The sequence below is a fragment of the Mangifera indica genome, chromosome 4 (genome assembly GCF_011075055.1).
Source record: "Mangifera indica cultivar Alphonso chromosome 4, CATAS_Mindica_2.1, whole genome shotgun sequence".
NCBI lineage: Eukaryota > Viridiplantae > Streptophyta > Magnoliopsida > Sapindales > Anacardiaceae > Mangifera > Mangifera indica.
Window position 1 is genome coordinate 14915424 of NC_058140.1, and position 19461 is coordinate 14934884.

General features: G+C 34.6%; 3 protein-coding genes and 1 pseudogene across 3 annotated transcripts; 1 reads left to right on the forward strand and 3 right to left on the reverse strand.

Moving 5' to 3' along the window:
• Positions 1–636: 636 nt before the first annotated feature.
• LOC123213174 (receptor-like protein kinase 7) lies at positions 637–4359 on the reverse strand. The gene is made up of 2 exons (XM_044632553.1): positions 1439–4359; positions 637–1349 (listed from the first exon to the last, which is right to left on the reverse strand). The coding sequence occupies exons 1-2, from the start codon at positions 4035–4037 to the stop codon at positions 979–981; spliced, it is 2970 nt and encodes a 989-aa protein (XP_044488488.1). The 5' UTR covers positions 4038–4359; the 3' UTR covers positions 637–978.
• Positions 4360–7918: 3559 nt separating this feature from the next.
• On the forward strand, positions 7919–10508 carry LOC123214199 (malate dehydrogenase, glyoxysomal-like). Its single transcript, XM_044633961.1, has 9 exons — positions 7919–8079; positions 8155–8370; positions 8454–8768; positions 8881–8970; positions 9076–9159; positions 9805–9840; positions 9951–10040; positions 10121–10215; positions 10322–10508. The coding sequence occupies exons 1-9, from the start codon at positions 8008–8010 to the stop codon at positions 10392–10394; spliced, it is 1071 nt and encodes a 356-aa protein (XP_044489896.1). The 5' UTR covers positions 7919–8007; the 3' UTR covers positions 10395–10508.
• Positions 10509–10624: 116 nt separating this feature from the next.
• Positions 10625–13272, reverse strand: LOC123214198 (annotated as a pseudogene).
• Positions 13273–13948: 676 nt separating this feature from the next.
• LOC123213031 (elongator complex protein 3-like) lies at positions 13949–17250 on the reverse strand. The gene is made up of 8 exons (XM_044632351.1): positions 16704–17250; positions 16359–16428; positions 16074–16246; positions 15663–15837; positions 14966–15352; positions 14776–14880; positions 14333–14494; positions 13949–14221 (listed from the first exon to the last, which is right to left on the reverse strand). Exons 1-8 carry the CDS (start codon positions 17171–17173, stop codon positions 14063–14065), a joined length of 1701 nt encoding a protein of 566 aa, XP_044488286.1. The 5' UTR covers positions 17174–17250; the 3' UTR covers positions 13949–14062.
• Positions 17251–19461: the final 2211 nt, after the last annotated feature.

Sequence of the window (19461 nt, forward strand, 5' to 3'; positions counted from 1 at the left end):
TTGATTAGCTACAAAAAATTTGGCCAAATGAGTGTCCCACCTCAATTTTGATGAAAGCAATTTTTCAGTCTTACAAATTTGAAAAGTTTATTTACTTACCCATCATTTAATTTAAGTATAAATTATTATTTTATCTTTTTTAATAAAATTATTAAATTATGAAATGTAACTGTAAATTATATTCAAGTCTTCACTCCATCTTTAGTTGTAGACATAAACAAATTGCACTTGTTTACAGTCTATCTTCAGTTTAACAGAAAGACCAAATATAAAAACATGCATTTTAATGGTTAAAGATAACAAAAATTACAAAAAACAAAATCAAATCCATTGTCTTTGTCCTTCGACTGCTACACAAGAAAATCCTCATTGTAGAAAATTTCTAATATCTTTTAAATCACCTTTGAGTCTTTGTAAAATAACTTCTTTGGCCTTTTGCATAGCGAAATTCTCTGACAAAAATGGATGGCGTGTAAACAAATGGACTTTTCTAACTTAAAGTGTTTACTGTTGGGTACTTTCAGTTATGGGTTTGGGTTGGTAAGCTGTCTAAGTCATTTAGGTATTGAGATAGTTTTATGTTCTTAATAAAAGATAAAGAACCTTTAACAAAAACTACTCATTCTTATCTAAGAATTTAATCCAAATTAAGAGAGATGCCCCAGTAATTTATTCTAACATGTTCACCAGAAAAGCACTTTTTCTGCTATTTTGCAGATCAGTTTACAAGGGAAACTAGCCACTTTAATGGCTACTGTTTCCTTTTGTACCAAAATTGTAAGACATAATTTGCTTCTGGAAGTTGGTTGTTATATTACGATGAAACTCTGCTCTCTCTATTTTGAGCTGATGCCTTTAAAATTTTACAAAATACTAATAATTTTAATGCCTGGGAATTCCTTCCTTTGGCAGCCAAGTCAACTACAAAATAACAGTGAAAGAAAGTAATCCTCATACCATCTTGGTATCATAGAATGTTTATTTGGAAATTGGACTGCTTTCGCCTTCTTTATCGATGACAATGTCTGTAAGCGAACTAGGCACAGCCTCTTCCAGCATCTGAACTACCATTCTCATGGAAGGTCTTAGAGCAGGAATTTTGGTTGTGCAGTGCATTGCTACTGTCAAAATTTTGAGGGCATCTTCCTTTGAAGCCTCTGAGATTGTTGAGTCAACCGCATCAAGCAAAGTCTCTTTGCTCTCCAGTTTGCTGCTTAGCCAGTTCACTATATCCTTGTTCTCTCCAAACTCCGGCTCAATTGCCCTCTTTCCGGTGACCAACTCCATTAGAACTACACCAAAGCTATAGACATCACTCTTCTCGCTGATTTTGCAAGTGTATGCATACTCTGCATCATCAAACAGCATAAGAAAATGAATTAGCAAAAATGGAAAAATTTTGCAGTACCTAGTATCTTACAAATGAAGAGAAACTTACCAGGAGCTATGTACCCAAGAGTTCCAGTAATGACATTAGTCCAATCTCCTCCATCACCAGCCTGCATAATCTTTGCTAGTCCAAAATCAGCAATTCTTGGCTTCCACTCTTCATCCAGCAAAATGTTACTGGATTTCACATCGCGGTGTATCACAGGTCTATCACAGCTATGATGCAAATACTCTAATCCCTTTGCAGCCCCCACTGCGATCGCATATCTCACCTCCCAACTCATATGGATCTTGTGACATGTGTGCAGTCGGTCCCATAGGCTTCCATTGGGCAAATATTCGTAAACCAGCAGATTGCTGTCTTCACTGGTGATGCTGCAGTACAGCTTCACCACATTCACATGCCTCACTGCACTTAATGTTGCTACCTCAGCAATATATTCTGATGACCGGAAAGTTCTATTTGTTAGCATAACTGAGCTGGTTCGGTAGTTTTTCTGGTCAATGGAATGTGAGGGCCAGATATGCTTGACTGCCAGTTCTTTGCCATTTTTAAGTACAACTTTGTATACATTTCCTGAACCCCCTTTGCCTATCAAATTCTCTGGCTTGACAGCATCAATAATCTCCTTTTCGGAGAAGCTTAACACGCGAAATGATTTCATATCCCAAGAATTCTTCTTCAATGAATTTTCAGGAGTGTTCTTTTTTAACTTGACAAACAAGTAATAGGCAAGTGAAATAAGCAAAACTACTGTTCCAGCTATAAAACACCACAGAAATGTCCTGAGATGATGGGATGTTCCCGAATCCAATGAACATGGCTTCAAATTATCATCATTTTGGCTACATAAGCCAGGATTTCCATTAAAGCTTTCACTGAATGCTTTAATATTCAAAGCTCCAGGTACTGGACCAACCAATTGGTTATCAGACAAATCCAGAAGGCTCAATTTCAGATATGACAAAGAAACTGGGATTTCACCAGAAAGCTTATTGTCAGATAAATTCAAGGAGTTCAATGTAGTTAAAGATCCAAGGCTTTCAGGAATTTTCCCAGAAAGCAAATTACGAGCAAAGCTGATGCTTGTGAGAGAAGCACATGAGCCTAATGTGTTAGGCAGGGGACCAGAAAACATGTTTTCATTAAAATCAAGGCTACTTAGCTTCTTCAATTTGCAAATCTCTGATGGGATTTGACCAGAAAATTGATTTGAATCCAGAAAAATTGTGACTAATGATGAAGCTTGAGAAATCCTGGAGGGTAATTGGCCAGAAAATCGGTTGTAAGATAAAGTCAATAATCCAAGAGAGTTGGCATTACCAATATCACCACTGATCGGACCTTCAAACTGATTCATTGAAAGGTCCATTACAGAAAGATTTGGCAAACCCCATATTCCAGGAGGAACACTACCAGAGAGTGAATTGTTATTTACACGTAAACGATTCAAGGACTTACAATTTGCATAACTTTCCGGCAATGTTCCAGTCAACTTGTTCTGCAGCACAAGGAGATCAGTCATCTTGCCATTCTTGCACATATCTGGTGGAATTGTTCCTGTCAAAAAATTCTCCGAAACATCGATGTATTCGAAATCTGTCCATGAACCAATCTGTTGAGGAAGTGAACCTGTGAGATGGTTTCTGTAAAGAGAGAATTCTTTCAGGTTCTTGAAGTCACCAAACTCCACTGGAATCTCCCCAGAGAATTGGTTCTCAAAGAGATGCAATGATTCAAGTTGGTTCAAGAATCTCAACTCTGAAAGGTCACCTTCAAGCCTGTTCTGTGACGCATCGAATTTCTTAAGACTTGTTAGATTTCCAAATCCAACAGGGAATTTTCCTGTAAAGGAATTGTTGTAAAGCTCAAGCTGCGAAAGTTTCTTCAGCTTCACAATTCCTGCAGGAATTTCACCTGACATTTGATTATCAGAGAGTTCAAGATTTTCCAGGAGACTAAGATTCTGAATGCCATCAGGAATCTCCCCTCTCATGCTGCAATTCGTGAGGTAAAGCCAATACAACTTCTCAAGGTTCAAGACCTCCAGAGGAAATGGAGTTGAATCAAACGGATTATCCCCCAGGCTCAAGAAAGTTAGGCTGCTAAGATTCTGTATTGATTTCCAGGGAAAAATCCCGGAAACTCCACTTTTGTTTAAATTCAAGAAGTTCAACTCATGTATCGAAGACAACTCAGGCACTTCTCCAGAAAAAGAATTGAGCCCCAAGTTAAGAATTTGCAATCTTGTACAATTCTTCAACCCTGCAGAAATACTGCCATACAAAGAATTCCCACCAAGATCAATCTTCTGCAGTGATTGAAGCCCGCATATCGACTCAAACGGAACAACCCCAACAAGGTTCTGTTTGGGAAGATTGATTTCTGAAACAAGTCCATCATTATTGCAAACTATTCCAGTAAATTTGCACACAGAGTTCCCTTCTGTCCACGAACTGAAAACACTTGGATTCGATTCTTTAAAGTGGGCTTTTAAGTCAAGTAATATCCGAAACTCATCAGCTTTAGATGGAGAAACTAACTGTACAAAAAGAAGAAAAATTAGCAGCATCAAAGGCAGCCATTGCCAGAAAACTGGATGCATAGACATGTTGGAGTGTGAAAAGGGGAAGCTGCTGGTTTTCATAAATTTGAATAAACGAGAACTCTAATCGTCACTGTTGGAAGTAAGACAAGGGTGGAAGAAGAGTAGGAGTCCGAAGACTAATAAAATTGAGCACGAGGGTGGCTTGAATTCTGTAACGAGTTCACACTTCACATGTTAAGATAGACCTGTCGATGGACGATCAAGGAAAGAAAATGACATTCATTTGTGCAAGGTAGAGGCAGCAGAGTAGATGCAACATGCGAGATTTAGAAAAAGCAAGCAAAGTCCAAGTGGGGTCTGTGATTTGGATGATTATGGCCACCATGGTTGACCTGACTGTGAATGTATGACTGCCACGGCCCTTAAACAAAGTCGGCAACAACCACCTCCCTTCATCTCCTCGAAAGGTGAGCTTCTGTATTGTTATTATTTTTTTGAAGTTGTTAATGCTGGTAGCTGAGTTTCTCTACACACCAAAAGGTTTTAAAAAGTAATAGATACACCCAAAAATTAATTATTTTTTTAATAATATTATTTATTTTCATTATTCTTTTTAGTATTTATGGCTTATTTATTGTTTAAATCATATAAATAATAGTATTTATTAATTAATTTAAGATACTAAATTATAATTGAACTAAATATATAAACCGTTAACTCTTTATTAGTTTTAAACAATAAACTTAAATTATTTGAAAAAACAAAATATAATTATACTTCTAATTAGTAAAAAAATAAATATATAATATCATAAGTTAACCTGCTAAAATCTTATAAAGACACGATTGAGAAACCCTGGGTCTTGTAATGCCAAATTTGACTACTTACAAAGGAAATTGTTATAAGGACAAAGGACTTATTCCTATCCGAGTTTACTCTCGTTTTAATTTTTTATCTATTACTTTTTAAAAACTCAAATATTTATATATAAACTATTAAAATTAATAAAATTTATTAGTTTTATAAGTAAAATTATTATTTAACCAATGATATTTAAAAAAAAATAAAATTTTATCTTATTTTCTTTTTAAATTTTAAAAATTAATAATTTTTTTTCAAATTTAAAATTTAAAAAGATACATATTCCCTTTTAGCCTTTCAAATTTTTAATGCATTTTTCAACTAATGATAGCTTCTCTAGCAATGTTTCTTCCTCTTCAACACCAATCATTCATTTGGACGATAAATCAAATGAATTGTTTGTTTAGATGATTAAGAGATTTAATTAATTTTAACAGTTCATAAATAGATATCTAAAAATTATCAAAGGACTATTTTTTACCTAAGGTATGTTGTTTTTCCAAGTTTTTTTTCGTTAACTTTAAAAATCTTATTAACCCACTCGTGCGCGGTTAAAATTAACGGTTTCAAGAACAAAATCATTATTTTGTTTGTATTATTAAAAATAAACTTAAATTTTATTTTATTTTTCCCTAAACCCTAAAAACTAATAATTTTTCCCAACCAAAGTTTTCAAAAACAGTATTTTCCCCCTAGAGTTTTCAATTTTTCAACGTCGTTTCTTCCTCTTCGGCGACCTTCAAGCAATGCCTCTTCTTCTCTGATGTGGACTCCTTCCGACGGCTCTCCTAGGTGTTGACAAAGACAAATCGATGAAAATGACTCGTCTTCATCGATGACCACGCCTAAGAGAGCTATCGGAAGGAGGTCGCATCGGAGAGGAAGAGACATCATCTAAAGGTCACTGGAGAGGAAGAAATGATGGTAGAAATTTGAATCTGAAAATTGAAAACCCTAGAGAGAAAATGTTATTTTTTAAAATTTGAGTTAGAGAGAAATTGTTAATTTTTAAGATTTAAGAGAGAAAAATAATATAACTAACGAACTCGATTAATTTTAATAGTTTATAGATAGATAAATGAGATTTTTAAAGTTAATAGAGAAAAACTTAAGAAATGCGGATACTTTGAGTGGGAAATATTCCTTTGGCCTTTAAAAATTTGAAAGATGATAGATTAGAAGTTAGGGGATTAAAAAAAAAAAAAGAGTAAACATTGGGCAAGTAAACATTGGGCGAGAATAAGTCGCTTGGCCTGAAAGGCAAGATGAAGTTTGGGGGGGAGAGAGCGGACGAAATATGCAGTATGCTGCGAAAGCAAAGTTTGCCTAACTTAAAAGATAAAGTGTATTCCTGTACCTGAACTTTGACCATATTTTGAAGACCAAACGACTTACTCCCATTTCGTATGTTGTTTTCTAAATTTTTTTTTTTTACTTTAAAATTCTTGAGTATCTATCTATAATTGACAGCGATGGCATTGGGAATTATAAAATAAACTTTATGAGAAAAATATCATTTTTTAAAACTTAATTTAAAGGAGAAATGATTAGTTTTTAGGGTTTAAAGAGAAAAAAAAATAGATAAAATTTTAAAGAGTTAGAGTTCCATTAAATTTAATCGCCTATAAATAAGTAAATAAAATTTTCAAAATTAACGAGAGAAAACTTACAATAATAACACACTTTGGGTGGGAAATAATTCTTTGGCCTATTTTGAAGCACATACATACATGTGAGGAAGAGTATTACATAAATTAGAAGATGCCGTGCATAAATTAATAAACTCGTGGAAGTGGGGGACTCGTTGAAATGCCTCCCAACAAGTGAAAACTCCTACGATAAGCATATAAATATAATATAATCTCCACCCACATCACATTAATTACTTTCCTCTAGATTTTCCATGTGTGAACCATAGAGTTAGTTAGCAGCACTACAAAAGCACCTTAATATTAAAATAATAATAATAATAATAATAATAAAGCTAGAGGAAATTAATATGGGATCCCTGATGATGGTATATTTAGACTTGAAGATCCATCCACTATAAACTTTCCACTTGTTCAATTAATACTCTGACTAGTTTGATTGATTCCTAATTGTTTGACTACAACTTTGTATGTCGGTTCGGTGGAAAGAAAATAAATTCTCAAAAAAATCCCATAGTCAAAATGAATCCCACTAAGGGGCCTAAAAGATATATAATAATGAAAGATAAGTTCTTTCAATTAATAATTTCATACAGATCCATTCTTTAGACTTTTAAGAGACCTTACGCTGTACAAATATTCTTAATTGGAATAATTGGTTAGAAGCCTTTGTTTACTTATTTTTTCAAGTCCAATTAACTTATGAATAGTTAGGCCAAATGTTATAAGGGGTACATTAAAATTCTTAATTTACCCCAAAATTTAGCACCATAATTAATTTAACTCAAATTTATAATTGTTAGGGTTTACATAACTGCTTACTAAACAATTAAATTCTTCATCTTTTTTTTTAATTTAAAATAGATTAACAATTCAAAAGCAGGTCAATTTATATAACATATAACATAAAATTGCGGTAAAGTGGGAGCCCGGCCCAAACCCAAGGCCAGGCCTTTTGTAACGGATCTTAATCATTAAAATTAAAATGGTTATTAATAGATTTCAGTACGTCTAAGTCCATATTTATATTAAATTATCCTTAGAACAATTTTATTAATATTTATTTTAAATATATAAATAAATATATATTATTATATAATTAAATATTATTTTATTTTTAATTTAATTATATATTTATTTATATATTCAAAATGTCTAAAGGTCAGTGTGAGATATTCTCCATTTCCTTTGAATTGATGTATTAATATTTATTGGTAACAGTACACGTAACCAGGAACACTATGCACATCACAACTTTCAGGATTAGCTATGCAACAAATCCCAGATTGCGAAAGCATTTTTCACAAATTTTGTTTACACAATCCTGAGTGAGAGCCACAAGAATTCCTCAATTGGGATAGGATAAGGCCTCAAACAACTACTTTCCACACAAAAATTTCCAGTTTTATTTTCTCTGAAAATAAACATTATGTTATGTCAACTTCTCTCGTCCATCTCCCCATGTTTTATAATTCCTATTTATCGCTTCATTTTCTTTTCAGTTTAAATCCATTCATTCTTTATTTGCATGTGGTTTCACTTGTACTACTCTCAACAACATGGAGTTCAGTTCTGAAGCCAACCACCGCATTGCAAGAATCTCTGCTCATCTCTATCCTCCAAATCTCCAGGTTTATATATTTTCTCCCTTCATTTCTGTTATCTTCGCGAATCTTCGATATGTAATTCTATATTTATGTGAATAGATGGAGGAGAATAGTGGGTTGAGGCAAGTGAATTGCCGGGCAAGAGGCGGGGCGCCTGGATTCAAGGTAGCCATCCTGGGTGCAGCTGGAGGCATTGGACAACCTCTTGCAATGCTAATGAAAATGAATCCCTTGGTCTCAGTTCTCAACCTTTATGACGTTGTCAACGCCCCTGGTGTCACAGCTGATATTAGTCATATGGATACTGGTGCTGTGGTAATTGACTTAGCTTATTAATTCTCATTGTGTTAAATTTCGGATTGTATTTTGTTTGATGTGTATGTATTTCTTGTTTTCAGGTGCGTGGTTTCCTTGGACAGCCGCAGCTTGAGAGTGCTCTGGCGGGCATGGACCTTGTGATTATACCTGCTGGAGTACCAAGGAAGCCTGGAATGACAAGGGATGATCTTTTCAACATCAACGCTGGAATTGTGAGGACCCTTTGTGAAGGCATTGCAAAGTGTTGCCCTAATGCAATTGTCAACTTGATCAGCAATCCAGTGAATTCAACGGTTCCCATTGCTGCAGAGGTTTTCAAGAAGGCTGGTACTTATGATCCGAAGCGACTTCTGGGAGTTACTACGCTCGATGTTGTAAGAGCCAACACATTTGTGGTATGTAAGAGAAATAATATTAACAGACCTGTGGTTTATCTAATTTATGTTGTTCATATTCACGGAGGTGAGCTGATCCTTAATTTTTTTTTTTCCATATTTTTTTTTACAGGCGGAAGTTCTGGGGCTTGATCCTAGGGAAGTTGATGTCCCGGTTGTTGGAGGTCATTCCGGAGTGACAATTTTGCCTCTTCTGTCACAGGTCTTACACCATTATTATATTTTGACTGTTAACCATGTTGCCATCTGAGGATTGGCATGTTATTTTATGAACTACAGTCTCATTGAATTTAACCATTCTTTGCAGGTTAAGCCTCCTTGTTCCCTCACCCCACAAGAAACTGAATACCTGACAAATCGTATTCAAAATGGTGGAACAGAGGTTGTTGAGGTAAAGCAGCTCAGATCTTTCTTTCTTTTCAGTGCACTAGAAGTGGGAAATTAACAGAAGCAGCGTATTATTAATTATCAGACTTCTTGTTTATCATTGCTATTCTACTGACTAGACTGACTGGATTCTTCTCCAGTGTTCTAATATTTTGGTACCTTTTTTGTCTTTTTCAAGGTGTTTATTGTTCATAAGTGATGATAAATATTATGTAACATTAATTAGGCCCCGAAAATTTAAAATTTGATGACTGCTCTTCTTGGTTGAACATAGATCTTCTACTGGGGAATTGGGATTAAAAGAAGTAATCTATTGTTAACAAAGTTACACCTTCGGTATCATAGCTTATGACCCTTTCAAAGCTTGGAAAATTTTATTCTAAACTAGTTTTACAAAGGCTTCACTTTTGCTCTATTTTCATTTCAACATTTTGCAAACAAGTAGCAGTATTATGAGATTATGCCTTTGCCAGAGTGACATAACATGTGCCAAACCATGGTTTTGAATGTTCGGAGACCAGCCGAATTCAAAATACTCCTGATGCATGAATGCAACTAAAATGCAGTTTTGCATCAGCTCTTCTGTATAGTTTCTTGTTATTGATTAGTTAAATCATAGTTGAGTAAAAAGTGCTTTCAACATCTGCAGGCTAAAGCTGGGGCTGGTTCTGCAACACTTTCAATGGTTAGCAAACTTTGTATACTCTTTTTTATTTGATTTCTAGTGTGTCATACACTGAATCCCGATGCTTTGTTAATAGAACCTCAAAATAAAGAATATTACATTATGAATAGGCTTATGCGGCTGTTAAATTTGCTGATGCATGCCTACGAGGGCTGAGGGGAGATGCTGGTGTTGTCGAATGTTCTTTCGTGGCCTCTCAGGTTCTTACTTAAAGCCTTTATCTGGATGCTCCTAATTTTTCAGTTCAGGTTCTGATGATCAATTTTACTGCTTATAACAGGTCACTGAACTCCCTTTCTTTGCATCCAAGGTTCGACTTGGTCGTACTGGAGCTGAAGAAGTCTTCCAACTTGGACCGCTGAATCAGTATGAGAGGTATTAGGAAACAAATGTATCAACACTCTGCGGTTTCATTAATGTGTAAAAAGTGGCGTATAAAATAGCAGCTTGTTCTTTTTATTTACATTGTGACATTTATCAGGATGGGCTTGGAGAAAGCGAAGAGAGAGTTAGCAGGAAGCATTCAGAAGGGGATTTCCTTCATCAAGAAATGAACAAAAGCTGAGAAAATCTTCATGTAACTGTCTTTTTTTGGTCAAATCCCTCTGTAACTAGCAGTTTTATGCTGTGCTCGAAACTACTTTAAAATGAACCTTTCAAGTATTTTACGAGTTTGTTCAGGTATGTATGTGAATATTTATATATAGTTTTCATGGAAGCCACAACACTGCTATACTCAGTGAACCAAGAGAATTCATTTGAGAGCAAAGACACGAAGTATCAATTCGTAGATAACACAGTATAATGTATTAATATTTTAAATAAACGTGCACAACACCATTAAGCGATTTCCTTAATTTACAGATTTTCAACTCTTCTAACTCATTTGTTAAAAATCAAAATAAGTATTTCAGGTTTTGAGAACCCTAAACCTCTGAGAAGTTACAGGGTGAAGGGGCTCAAAGGAGGGTAAACAACAGGAATCTGTGACATAGTCATATTGTTGGGGAGCATAACACTAGGTGCGATGGTATCCTCTACAATAACTGGGTCAACCTGCATCACTGTCTCTGGTATAACCTTCTCACCATCAACCTTTGCCAGCACCTCAAAGTGCATCTTTACTGTCTCAGGCTTAGTCCTCCATTCAGGAAAATCCTTCACATCTCCTTCTTTCAACTTCTTCTCCACGCCAAAACCAATTTTCACAAAAGTCTGAGCCGACACATCAGCTTTTAACAGCTTGAAAAAAACCTTTCTCGTTAGCCTTGGGACCCAGTACAGAAGAAAGCAATTTCTCAAAACCTAACAAGTTAGGGTTAGAGCCATTGACAGATGCAATAGGCCACATCATGGTGAAGTGTTTTGGAGCCAAGATTGTAGCAGATTCTTCCTGGAGATCCATGGTTGAAAGGGCATCCATGGGTTTTGTTTTTGCAGGTGAAGATAGTTCCACAAGGCCAGGAGCCAGTCGCTTAAGCTTAAGCCTATGTGATGGGGATGACGAGGATGGGGCTGAGAGAGAGGTAAGGCCAACAATGCGAAGTGAAAGGAGTGGAGCACTTTGAGTGAGCATAGCATGACGAAGTTGTTCAGCAAGAGTTAGAAGACCAGAAGCAAAGCCACTATTTGTTTGATTCAAGGGGAGAGGTAAATCAATGGGATGGCGTAGGCTAACTGATCTGGCACCTTTGACAGTGACCACTGCACCATCTGCTAAGATGACCTTCTTCAAGACACCCGCATCAACATCATGCTGCATAATTAAAGCAACAATGAGATCACCACTAATTCCAAATATAAACTCAAAACAACTACTTAGTTCAAGAATGAAAAAGCACATGGACAGTTATGTTAAACCTTACTGAGCTAATTACCAGATTCTCATACTAAATCAATCCAATGTGAAATTTTCACACTTCATCACACTATTCACGTTTTGACACTACTGAGCTACCATTAGCTCTGACAAAACATATGTTTGAACCCATAATTATTTTGCAAGAAGTTACAAGGTACGATCAAAAGGCGCAATTGATTACAGACTTATATGGTAATTTGCAGACCTCCAATCTCAAATTCAATAACTCGTTCAGTTGTTCCAAGACTAGTCATTCAAACTAATAAATTCCAGAGCTCAATTCTATGCATCTCATTACTGTTAAAAAAAAGATCTTTCAAATGACGAGAAAAAGGTAAACATCAAAGACAAACAGACAGCCAAATCTAAAGCAATCTCCATGCTCATGAATTAAGGAAAAACTAGGCATTTTTCAAATCAACTTTGTTGTGACAATTGAAAAAGACATTGGTCCCTTAAAAGTATACATATTCAGTAGATCCTTAATGCAAGGTTCTAATCAATCGATCATTCATCATTAACAATAGTCATAGTTTAAGACTTACTCTCTACCCCAAATAATTATTTATTTAACAAAACGAGATAATCAAGTGCTCTAAAAGTTTAGAACTTAGTACTTAGTTTCTTAATTGAAGATTTCACAAATTTTCCCTATCCTCGAAAACATTCTAAGAGAAAAAACCATCAATCATTGAATGGAATATGTTTTACCCATTCGACATAACACAAATAGATTATAGACCATCCAATAAAATTTACGAGAAAAAAGAAATAGCCAGCTGAACTGAAAACTGAAGAAATCCAATAGCAAAAATGAAATTACCGGCAATGAGATACGCATATCCTTAGCATCCTGAATCCACAACTCCATGGGTCCAGCAAGCTGAAACGGAGCCAAAACAGGCAACCTATCATCCAATTTAGGCTTCTTCATCAACCCATTTTCATTGCCAATCGATTCTTCAACTCTAAAGATCGGCAAATCTACATACTCCCACCTGTTCACGTCCTCCAGAAGCTTAAAAGGCATCACCTTTTTGTCGATCTCAACATCGAATTCATATGCCACCGAGTGCCCCACCAAGGCATCTCGAAGATCAAACCCCGATACCTTAAAATCCTCCGCTTGAAAACCTAATCCCTTAACAATCGCTTCCTTCAAATCCTATGTTAAAAAAAAAAAAAAAAGTCAGTTGCTAATTAAATGTGCCGTATAAGATTTTTAGTACGGTTTAACTAATTAATTAATAATGTAACACCGATTTCGAAATTCGTCAAATAATATTCATGGATAAACCGCTTGAAATTTCAAAATTATTTTGAAAATAAAAGAATTTGGATCAAAATTTTAATTACTTACAGATATGGCTTTGGGATACGGAGGATTGATCTCCGGCGAAGAGACCAAAGCCGTAGAAGAAGGCAGAACCGTAGATAAAACCAGATACAAAGTCAGAAAACGAGCTAATGAACTGAGAAACATTCTTGTGACCAGGAACCGGAGCAGAGCGGAACAGGAATCGTGTAACGTGTTGCCGAGATTCAGGAATGTTTTGGAGTTGATTTATTTCTTTAATAAAAAATACATGGATTAAAATAAGGGGGTTGGCTGTTGAGTCGTGTTGTGGGTCATGGTGAATAGTGGAGAATCTAGAACTGATGACGTGGCGTATAAGGACCAATGATAAGAGAGAAAGTGATGTAGCGGGGAGAAATAATTGGTTGATTTTGTTGTTATTTGAAGAAATTTCCTGGTGATGACGTGAAAGTAACGGCCGTAACTAACGAGTGGGATTCGACCATTTTCTGAGAAATGGATCGCTTGGAAAATGACAACGATGTCGTTTTGGGTAGGGTTGAAAAGTCTGCAACGTGTCAAAGGTTTCTTGCGTTAAAGTAAAATAAAAAATATTACGTGTATACAATTTATTAATTGCATACGATAACAGTAAAACTAAAATTACTTAATTATCTTTATTATCCAAATTAATTAATTTAAAATGTTTGACATTAAACAAATAAATGATATACTGTTCATGGCTACGATTATTGATTTTAATAATGCAGGATTGGCTTGCTGATTAATTAAATATAATTAATGAATTTTAGCCTATTGTATAAGATGTTTTTATCAGAAAAAGTGATAATCCAAAATTAAAAAAAATATCAATTTAATATAAAAATAGCAAAAACCGTAAAATCATTATAGGCCTGCATTTATCAAAACATGCAAACACGAAAAAAGGGTGAATTAACTCTAATCATACTTCTCAATTGCTGATAGACTCAAATAAATCAAAATTATATATGATCCCAAAACATAGATTACAACTTTAACGTTAAAATATTGTAACTGCCCAGTCACACAAGATGTTTCATCATGTAAGGTCCTTCTAGCTCATAACCCAACTTCCTATAATAGTGGCGAGTTCCTACACCAGAAATAACGCCAATTTTTGTCGATCTGTGCTCCCTGCTCGCAATCCACTCTGCCTCTTCCATCAAGAGAGTACCGTAACCCTGCATTAGCCAAAAAACGACTAACTAAATAAATAGATCTGTAGTGAAACTCGGATCCCATTACACATTTTACAGAGTTCAATTCCAGTCATCACAATACATATGCATTACCTGGTGTTGCAGCTTGTCAGCATCCCGTCCGTGCACAGGAACTGCAGTTCCATACACATGGAGTTCACAAACAATTGAACACTTCCCCATGAGCTCTGGGCAAGTGACATTTCTGCCACACTTCCCACACTTCCGTAAGCGCAACAATCCAACAAGAATATCCTGAGCACAGAGTGTAAAATATAATGAGTACCCTTGGATAAGATAGGGATGCATTATTTCTTTGATAATAAGGGGAGTGGAAAATAAGTTAATTGAGAAGAACAATATCTATAGTGTTGAAATGTTCTATTGATGCATAAATTGGTATGGAATACACCACACTAATGTAAGGAATCCATTTTCTAGTGACCTTTTAGTATTTCATAAAATTAATAGCCCAGGAGCCAATAAAGGTCAATGGAAAAAATTGTATACAGAGAGAGAGATGAATTCCTTAATACCTGTCGTGTGTCCTCGTATGAAAGAAATGTTTCCCAACCTTCATTTGCCATATAATCACGACAGACAAGCTCTACTTCTTCTGGCTTGATTTTGTGGTGAATATCCTAAACCAAGCACAAAAGCATTGGTCAGGTTACAAATTGTTGAAGTTCTAGTAGATAAGTGCAACAAGTGTGACTGTTTCCGCACCTGGATTCCTGCTTCACGTGTTCGAACATCATGGCATTTTAAGCCCAAGTCATCCATTCGAGCTAACGCTAGCTCACGGAGATTCCCTTTCTCAACCCCAGAAGTAACCAAAGGCATGGGAATATCCCGTTGAACCCTATAAACACGAGTCCAAGGGGGAACCATGGCTAAAATTCTTGCTACAATGTCCACACGTTGCCCTGGTGGGTAATTTCTGTACCTACCAGTCTTCCAGAGCTCATAAAGCCCAGTTCCACAAATCACAAGTGTAGGATAAATTTTAAGGCCATCTGCTCTAAATGAAGGGCTCTCAAAGAATTCTCGGAAACTTTCCATGTCCCTTTCAACTCCAACATTAGGAAGATCAGGCATCATATGAGCAACAACCTAAACATAAAGAAATTGAGAAATTAAATCCTCAAAAAAGTATAGCATATTTCTCACCACAATACGTGAAAGCTAAATTGTTATACCCATAACCCCTTTGCTGCTAAATTATTATACAGGAGAAATATCATAGCATATGACTTCATATATTTTCAATTTGTGATACTTGATCTCTACTTGTTTGAGAAATATAAGGAAAGCACCAACCTGAAGCTAATAAATGATAAGATCAGGCGTTCAATAACATAAGTAAAGAATGATTTGGTTTTCATAACAGGTACTAAGCATATTTGATAAAGTAATAGCATACCTTGAAACCAGCATCCTTTGCTAAGGAAAAACAATCTGCCACAGCGGCTACTGTGTGTCCTCTATTTGTGTCAGGAGCAACATCCTCATATGTGCTTTGAACTCCAATCTCCAATCGTGTACAACCATAAGACAGCATTTGGCGCAAATGAGGCCCAAGGCAATAATCTGGTCTCCTAGTAAATTAAAAATAAAAAGAGAATTAGCCAATTTTATTTTCAACATGACATTGCAAAATCATAAAGTATGACCAAAGTGTCTGGTTTAATATTTAATATAATACATGGGCGATGAACATTCAAAACTAAATAGAATATATTTGAGTAAGCATAGTAAGTTAAAAATAAGAGTTTAGCATGTGGTTAAAGCAAAAGAGGATTTATCATCCAAAACAATTCATTTAGCAACTCACGTTTCAATTGTCATGCCAATACACTTTGTTGCACTATGCTCAGAGTAGGTGACAGCCTCCTCCACATTGGCAGATGTGTGTCCTGACAATGCATCATGAAGATTTCTTATAAAGTAATCACGATATTCTGCCGGCAATGACATGAAAGTACCACCCATTAAGATGAATTCAACCTGACAACATAGAGTAAACCTAAAAATAGGAAACATATGTTTTTCAATAAAACATATCCCTTGGTTCAACTAAAAACATGTAATTTAATTACAACGGTAGAGTAGACCACACCTTATCCACACTATGACCCAACCTCTTCAGCTGGTCAATCCTGCTTCTTGCTTGGACATATGGGTTGTATCTAAAGCCATAAAGCTAGGGATTGAATTGCAAAAATACTGGTAACTAAAAAAAGTAACCAAAATACAGCATTGCATTCTAAATTAAAAGTACCATCTCAATCCCCATATATCCAATGCACTCTTCTACATCTAACTAATCGATTTATGTAATAAAAAAAATTTTATAAAAAAAATTTTCAACTTCAAATTCATTATCTTAGCACCTAATTACTCTTCGTTCATTTGGTGGAAGTAAAAATACATAAAGGTAAATGATGACGGAAAAATAACCGACCTGGCCCTAATTGCGCGCATGCTAGTAGGCTCATAACCAGTATAACTCTGCGTACTATACTCAAAATCGGAGTCTGGTCCACCAGGACAATAAACATAGATATTTCCGGTCGTTGCAATATGTGGACATCGATGCTGTTTCGACATGACAGCCACAACGGCTATTCCGGAAGCTGTTCTAACCGGCTTGGCTCGCAGCTTGGGCAAGAGCGCCTCACGGTCGGTCTCCGGAAGAGCCGCAATCATCTCGACTAACTTCGGGGCGCGTGCGAGACCGTACTTGCGGCATGCTGCGGATTTTATTGCATTTAGGTCTACAGTTTGGTTTTTCCGTGAGAGATCAACCATGGAGTTAACAATTTCAGCGATTGCCCGAACTCGAGCTTCCTCTTCGCTCAGTCCGTGGGCCTGGAACCCGCCCCGACCAGGGCGAGGTAACTTTTTGACATCTTGCAGTACGGCGGCTGCCATTGGGAAACCAGAGAGTGAGACGTGAAACTGTTACTGCACGAGAGTATAAAGAATGAATTGTTTAAGAAGCAATCAGTCGTGATCCCTAATATTTGGCCTGTTTATCTTTAAATCCAGTATAATAGAATATTGGCACTGTGGTCCACGTCAAATATAGGGGTGGCTGTAAGCGAGGTAGCTCAACCATTAGACGAAGTTTTAGAGAGAGAAGGTAAGGTAGTTTCCAATCATGTATGTAAAAAAGATGGAGTTCTTAAGGTATGACATTTCAAAGACAAAAATCAAAGAGTAATATAGTAATTATAGTAAATGCATTTATGTTAGAATTAAAAAAAAAAAGTTAGATTTTGATTAAAAATATGTGATTTATATATTCAACAAGAAAATGTTAATATTAAAACAAAAAGTAAATTACATCTTTCCATTAAATGTTTGGTTCAAAACATGTTTTCACTCTATAAAGATATAAAATCACATTTTTTTACTCAAAAATAAACTTTTTTTTATTACTAGTATTATTAATATTGACAAGCTTAATTAAACATTTATCAATGTCTTTTTCTTCTTCCTCTATAATCTCTCACCTCTTTATTACATGTATAGTTAATCTCTCACTACAATTATCGTTCTCCTTTCTCCACTATCTTTCAATCATTCCCCACAACTATTGTCATCTTATCTTTTTTCTTCGTCATCTTTCATCTCTTACCATTTATCACGTGTGTAGACAATTTATTTAGGATATTCTATTGATTTTGTTAGGTTCATTATATTATTACTAAAATCTTGGTGGAATCTTTTTGATAAATTGTGATTAAGGTCTTTGAAATTACAAAAGTTGAATTATACGTATTAAAATTTATTAAAAAAAAACTATCATACTTAAAACATTATTAGTGTATTTGTGAAAAATATTATTTTTTTAGTTTCTTTGTCAAATTTCCTCAACAAGGAAATTACTATTTTTATTTTATGACGTTAGTTTTAAAAAAAAAAAAATCAAATTTGATTTGAGGTGAAAAAACTTGATTTATGTCATCAAGGGTTGGAAAAGAAATTTTGACCAAAACTTGGGCGGAATAGGGAATTCACTGTAAAACAAAATACAATAAACATTAGGGCTTTTAAGTTACACATATCCTTTACAAAAGGTTAGGCACATGAACAAAGTTTTGAATATATAAATGAAATGAAATATAAAAAGAAAATTAAAAAAGAAGGTGAATTGAGAATATCAATTTCCTATGTCCTGTTGCCGTTTAGCTTTCTTTTATAATCCCTTTCTTAGGCAACAAATAAAGCATTTTATTGAGAAAATGAGTCTTTTTCAGGGTAATAAAATTACGTATATTTATTAAATAAATATATATATTTATGTGTATCAATATATGATTTGATAATTTTAAATTAATAAAAAAATAATATTAAATTATATGATAATATATATAAATATATATAATTATATATTCAAAATAAATATACATAATATTTCTTTTTTTAAAGTAATAATACAAACGCTTTTTCATTTTAACCACTCATCCTCTATAACAAGAAACTTTCTATCCAAAATTATAAAACAATGTTTGACATTTTGTAGAATTCATATTATATATATTAATATATTGTGTTTATAAGTGTAAAAATTTATATTATATAAAATTAATTAATTTATGTTAAATTCTAATCTACCATATTTATATTATCTTATTTGGTATAAAAGTATTTAGTTTCTAATACCCTTCTTTAAATGTAATTATCGTAGGTTGTTAAATGAACCGTTTGATTAGATGCGTTGTCATTTCATATACAGAATCACTTTAGGTTATTAAGTCCACTTATTTGGTTTTAAACTTTGATACGATGTAGAAATATATTAAGTCTATATGTGTAGAGATTAAAACTTATATTACATAAAATTAATTTATTTGTGTTAAAATTTGATTTATTATACTTATATAATTTTTATTTGACCTGCGACTTTGTAATCTCTGATATATATGGATTAATAAACAAGAAAAATTAAAAAAAAGTATTTGAAAATTAGATCCGTTAAAATTCTTGTAAGGAAAGAATTTTCAGAAAGGGAAAAACTCCGTACCTTCATCAAAGAAGCATATGTACAGAAGCGAGTCGTGAATACCATACGACGTCGTCTCACGACCGAAATCAGATGATAAAAATGTCAATTAGTATTTACTACGAGCGGTTTAAATGGTAAGATTTGATGGCTTCAAAACTCTCCGGTCCGGTTCGGTCCGTTTATTTTCCCAGTCAAATACGAAGCGCGA

Coding starts and splice junctions, on each gene's coding strand:
- LOC123213174 (XM_044632553.1), bottom strand. CDS start 4,037: ATGAAAACCAGCAGCTTCCCCTTTTCACACTCCAACATGTCTATGCAT. Junction 1,350..1,438: donor TCTTGGGTACATAGCTCCTG/GTAAGTTTCTCT, acceptor TTGATGATGCAG/AGTATGCATACACTTGCAAA.
- LOC123214199 (XM_044633961.1), top strand. CDS start 8,008: ATGGAGTTCAGTTCTGAAGCCAACCACCGCATTGCAAGAATCTCTGCT. Junction 8,080..8,154: donor TCTATCCTCCAAATCTCCAG/GTTTATATATTT, acceptor TTATGTGAATAG/ATGGAGGAGAATAGTGGGTT. Junction 9,160..9,804: donor GTGGAACAGAGGTTGTTGAG/GTAAAGCAGCTC, acceptor CAACATCTGCAG/GCTAAAGCTGGGGCTGGTTC.
- LOC123213031 (XM_044632351.1), bottom strand. CDS start 17,173: ATGGCAGCCGCCGTACTGCAAGATGTCAAAAAGTTACCTCGCCCTGGT. Junction 16,429..16,703: donor ATGCGCGCAATTAGGGCCAG/GTCGGTTATTTT, acceptor TTATGGCTTTAG/ATACAACCCATATGTCCAAG. Junction 14,222..14,332: donor CTGACAAGCTGCAACACCAG/GTAATGCATATG, acceptor TGGCTAATGCAG/GGTTACGGTACTCTCTTGAT.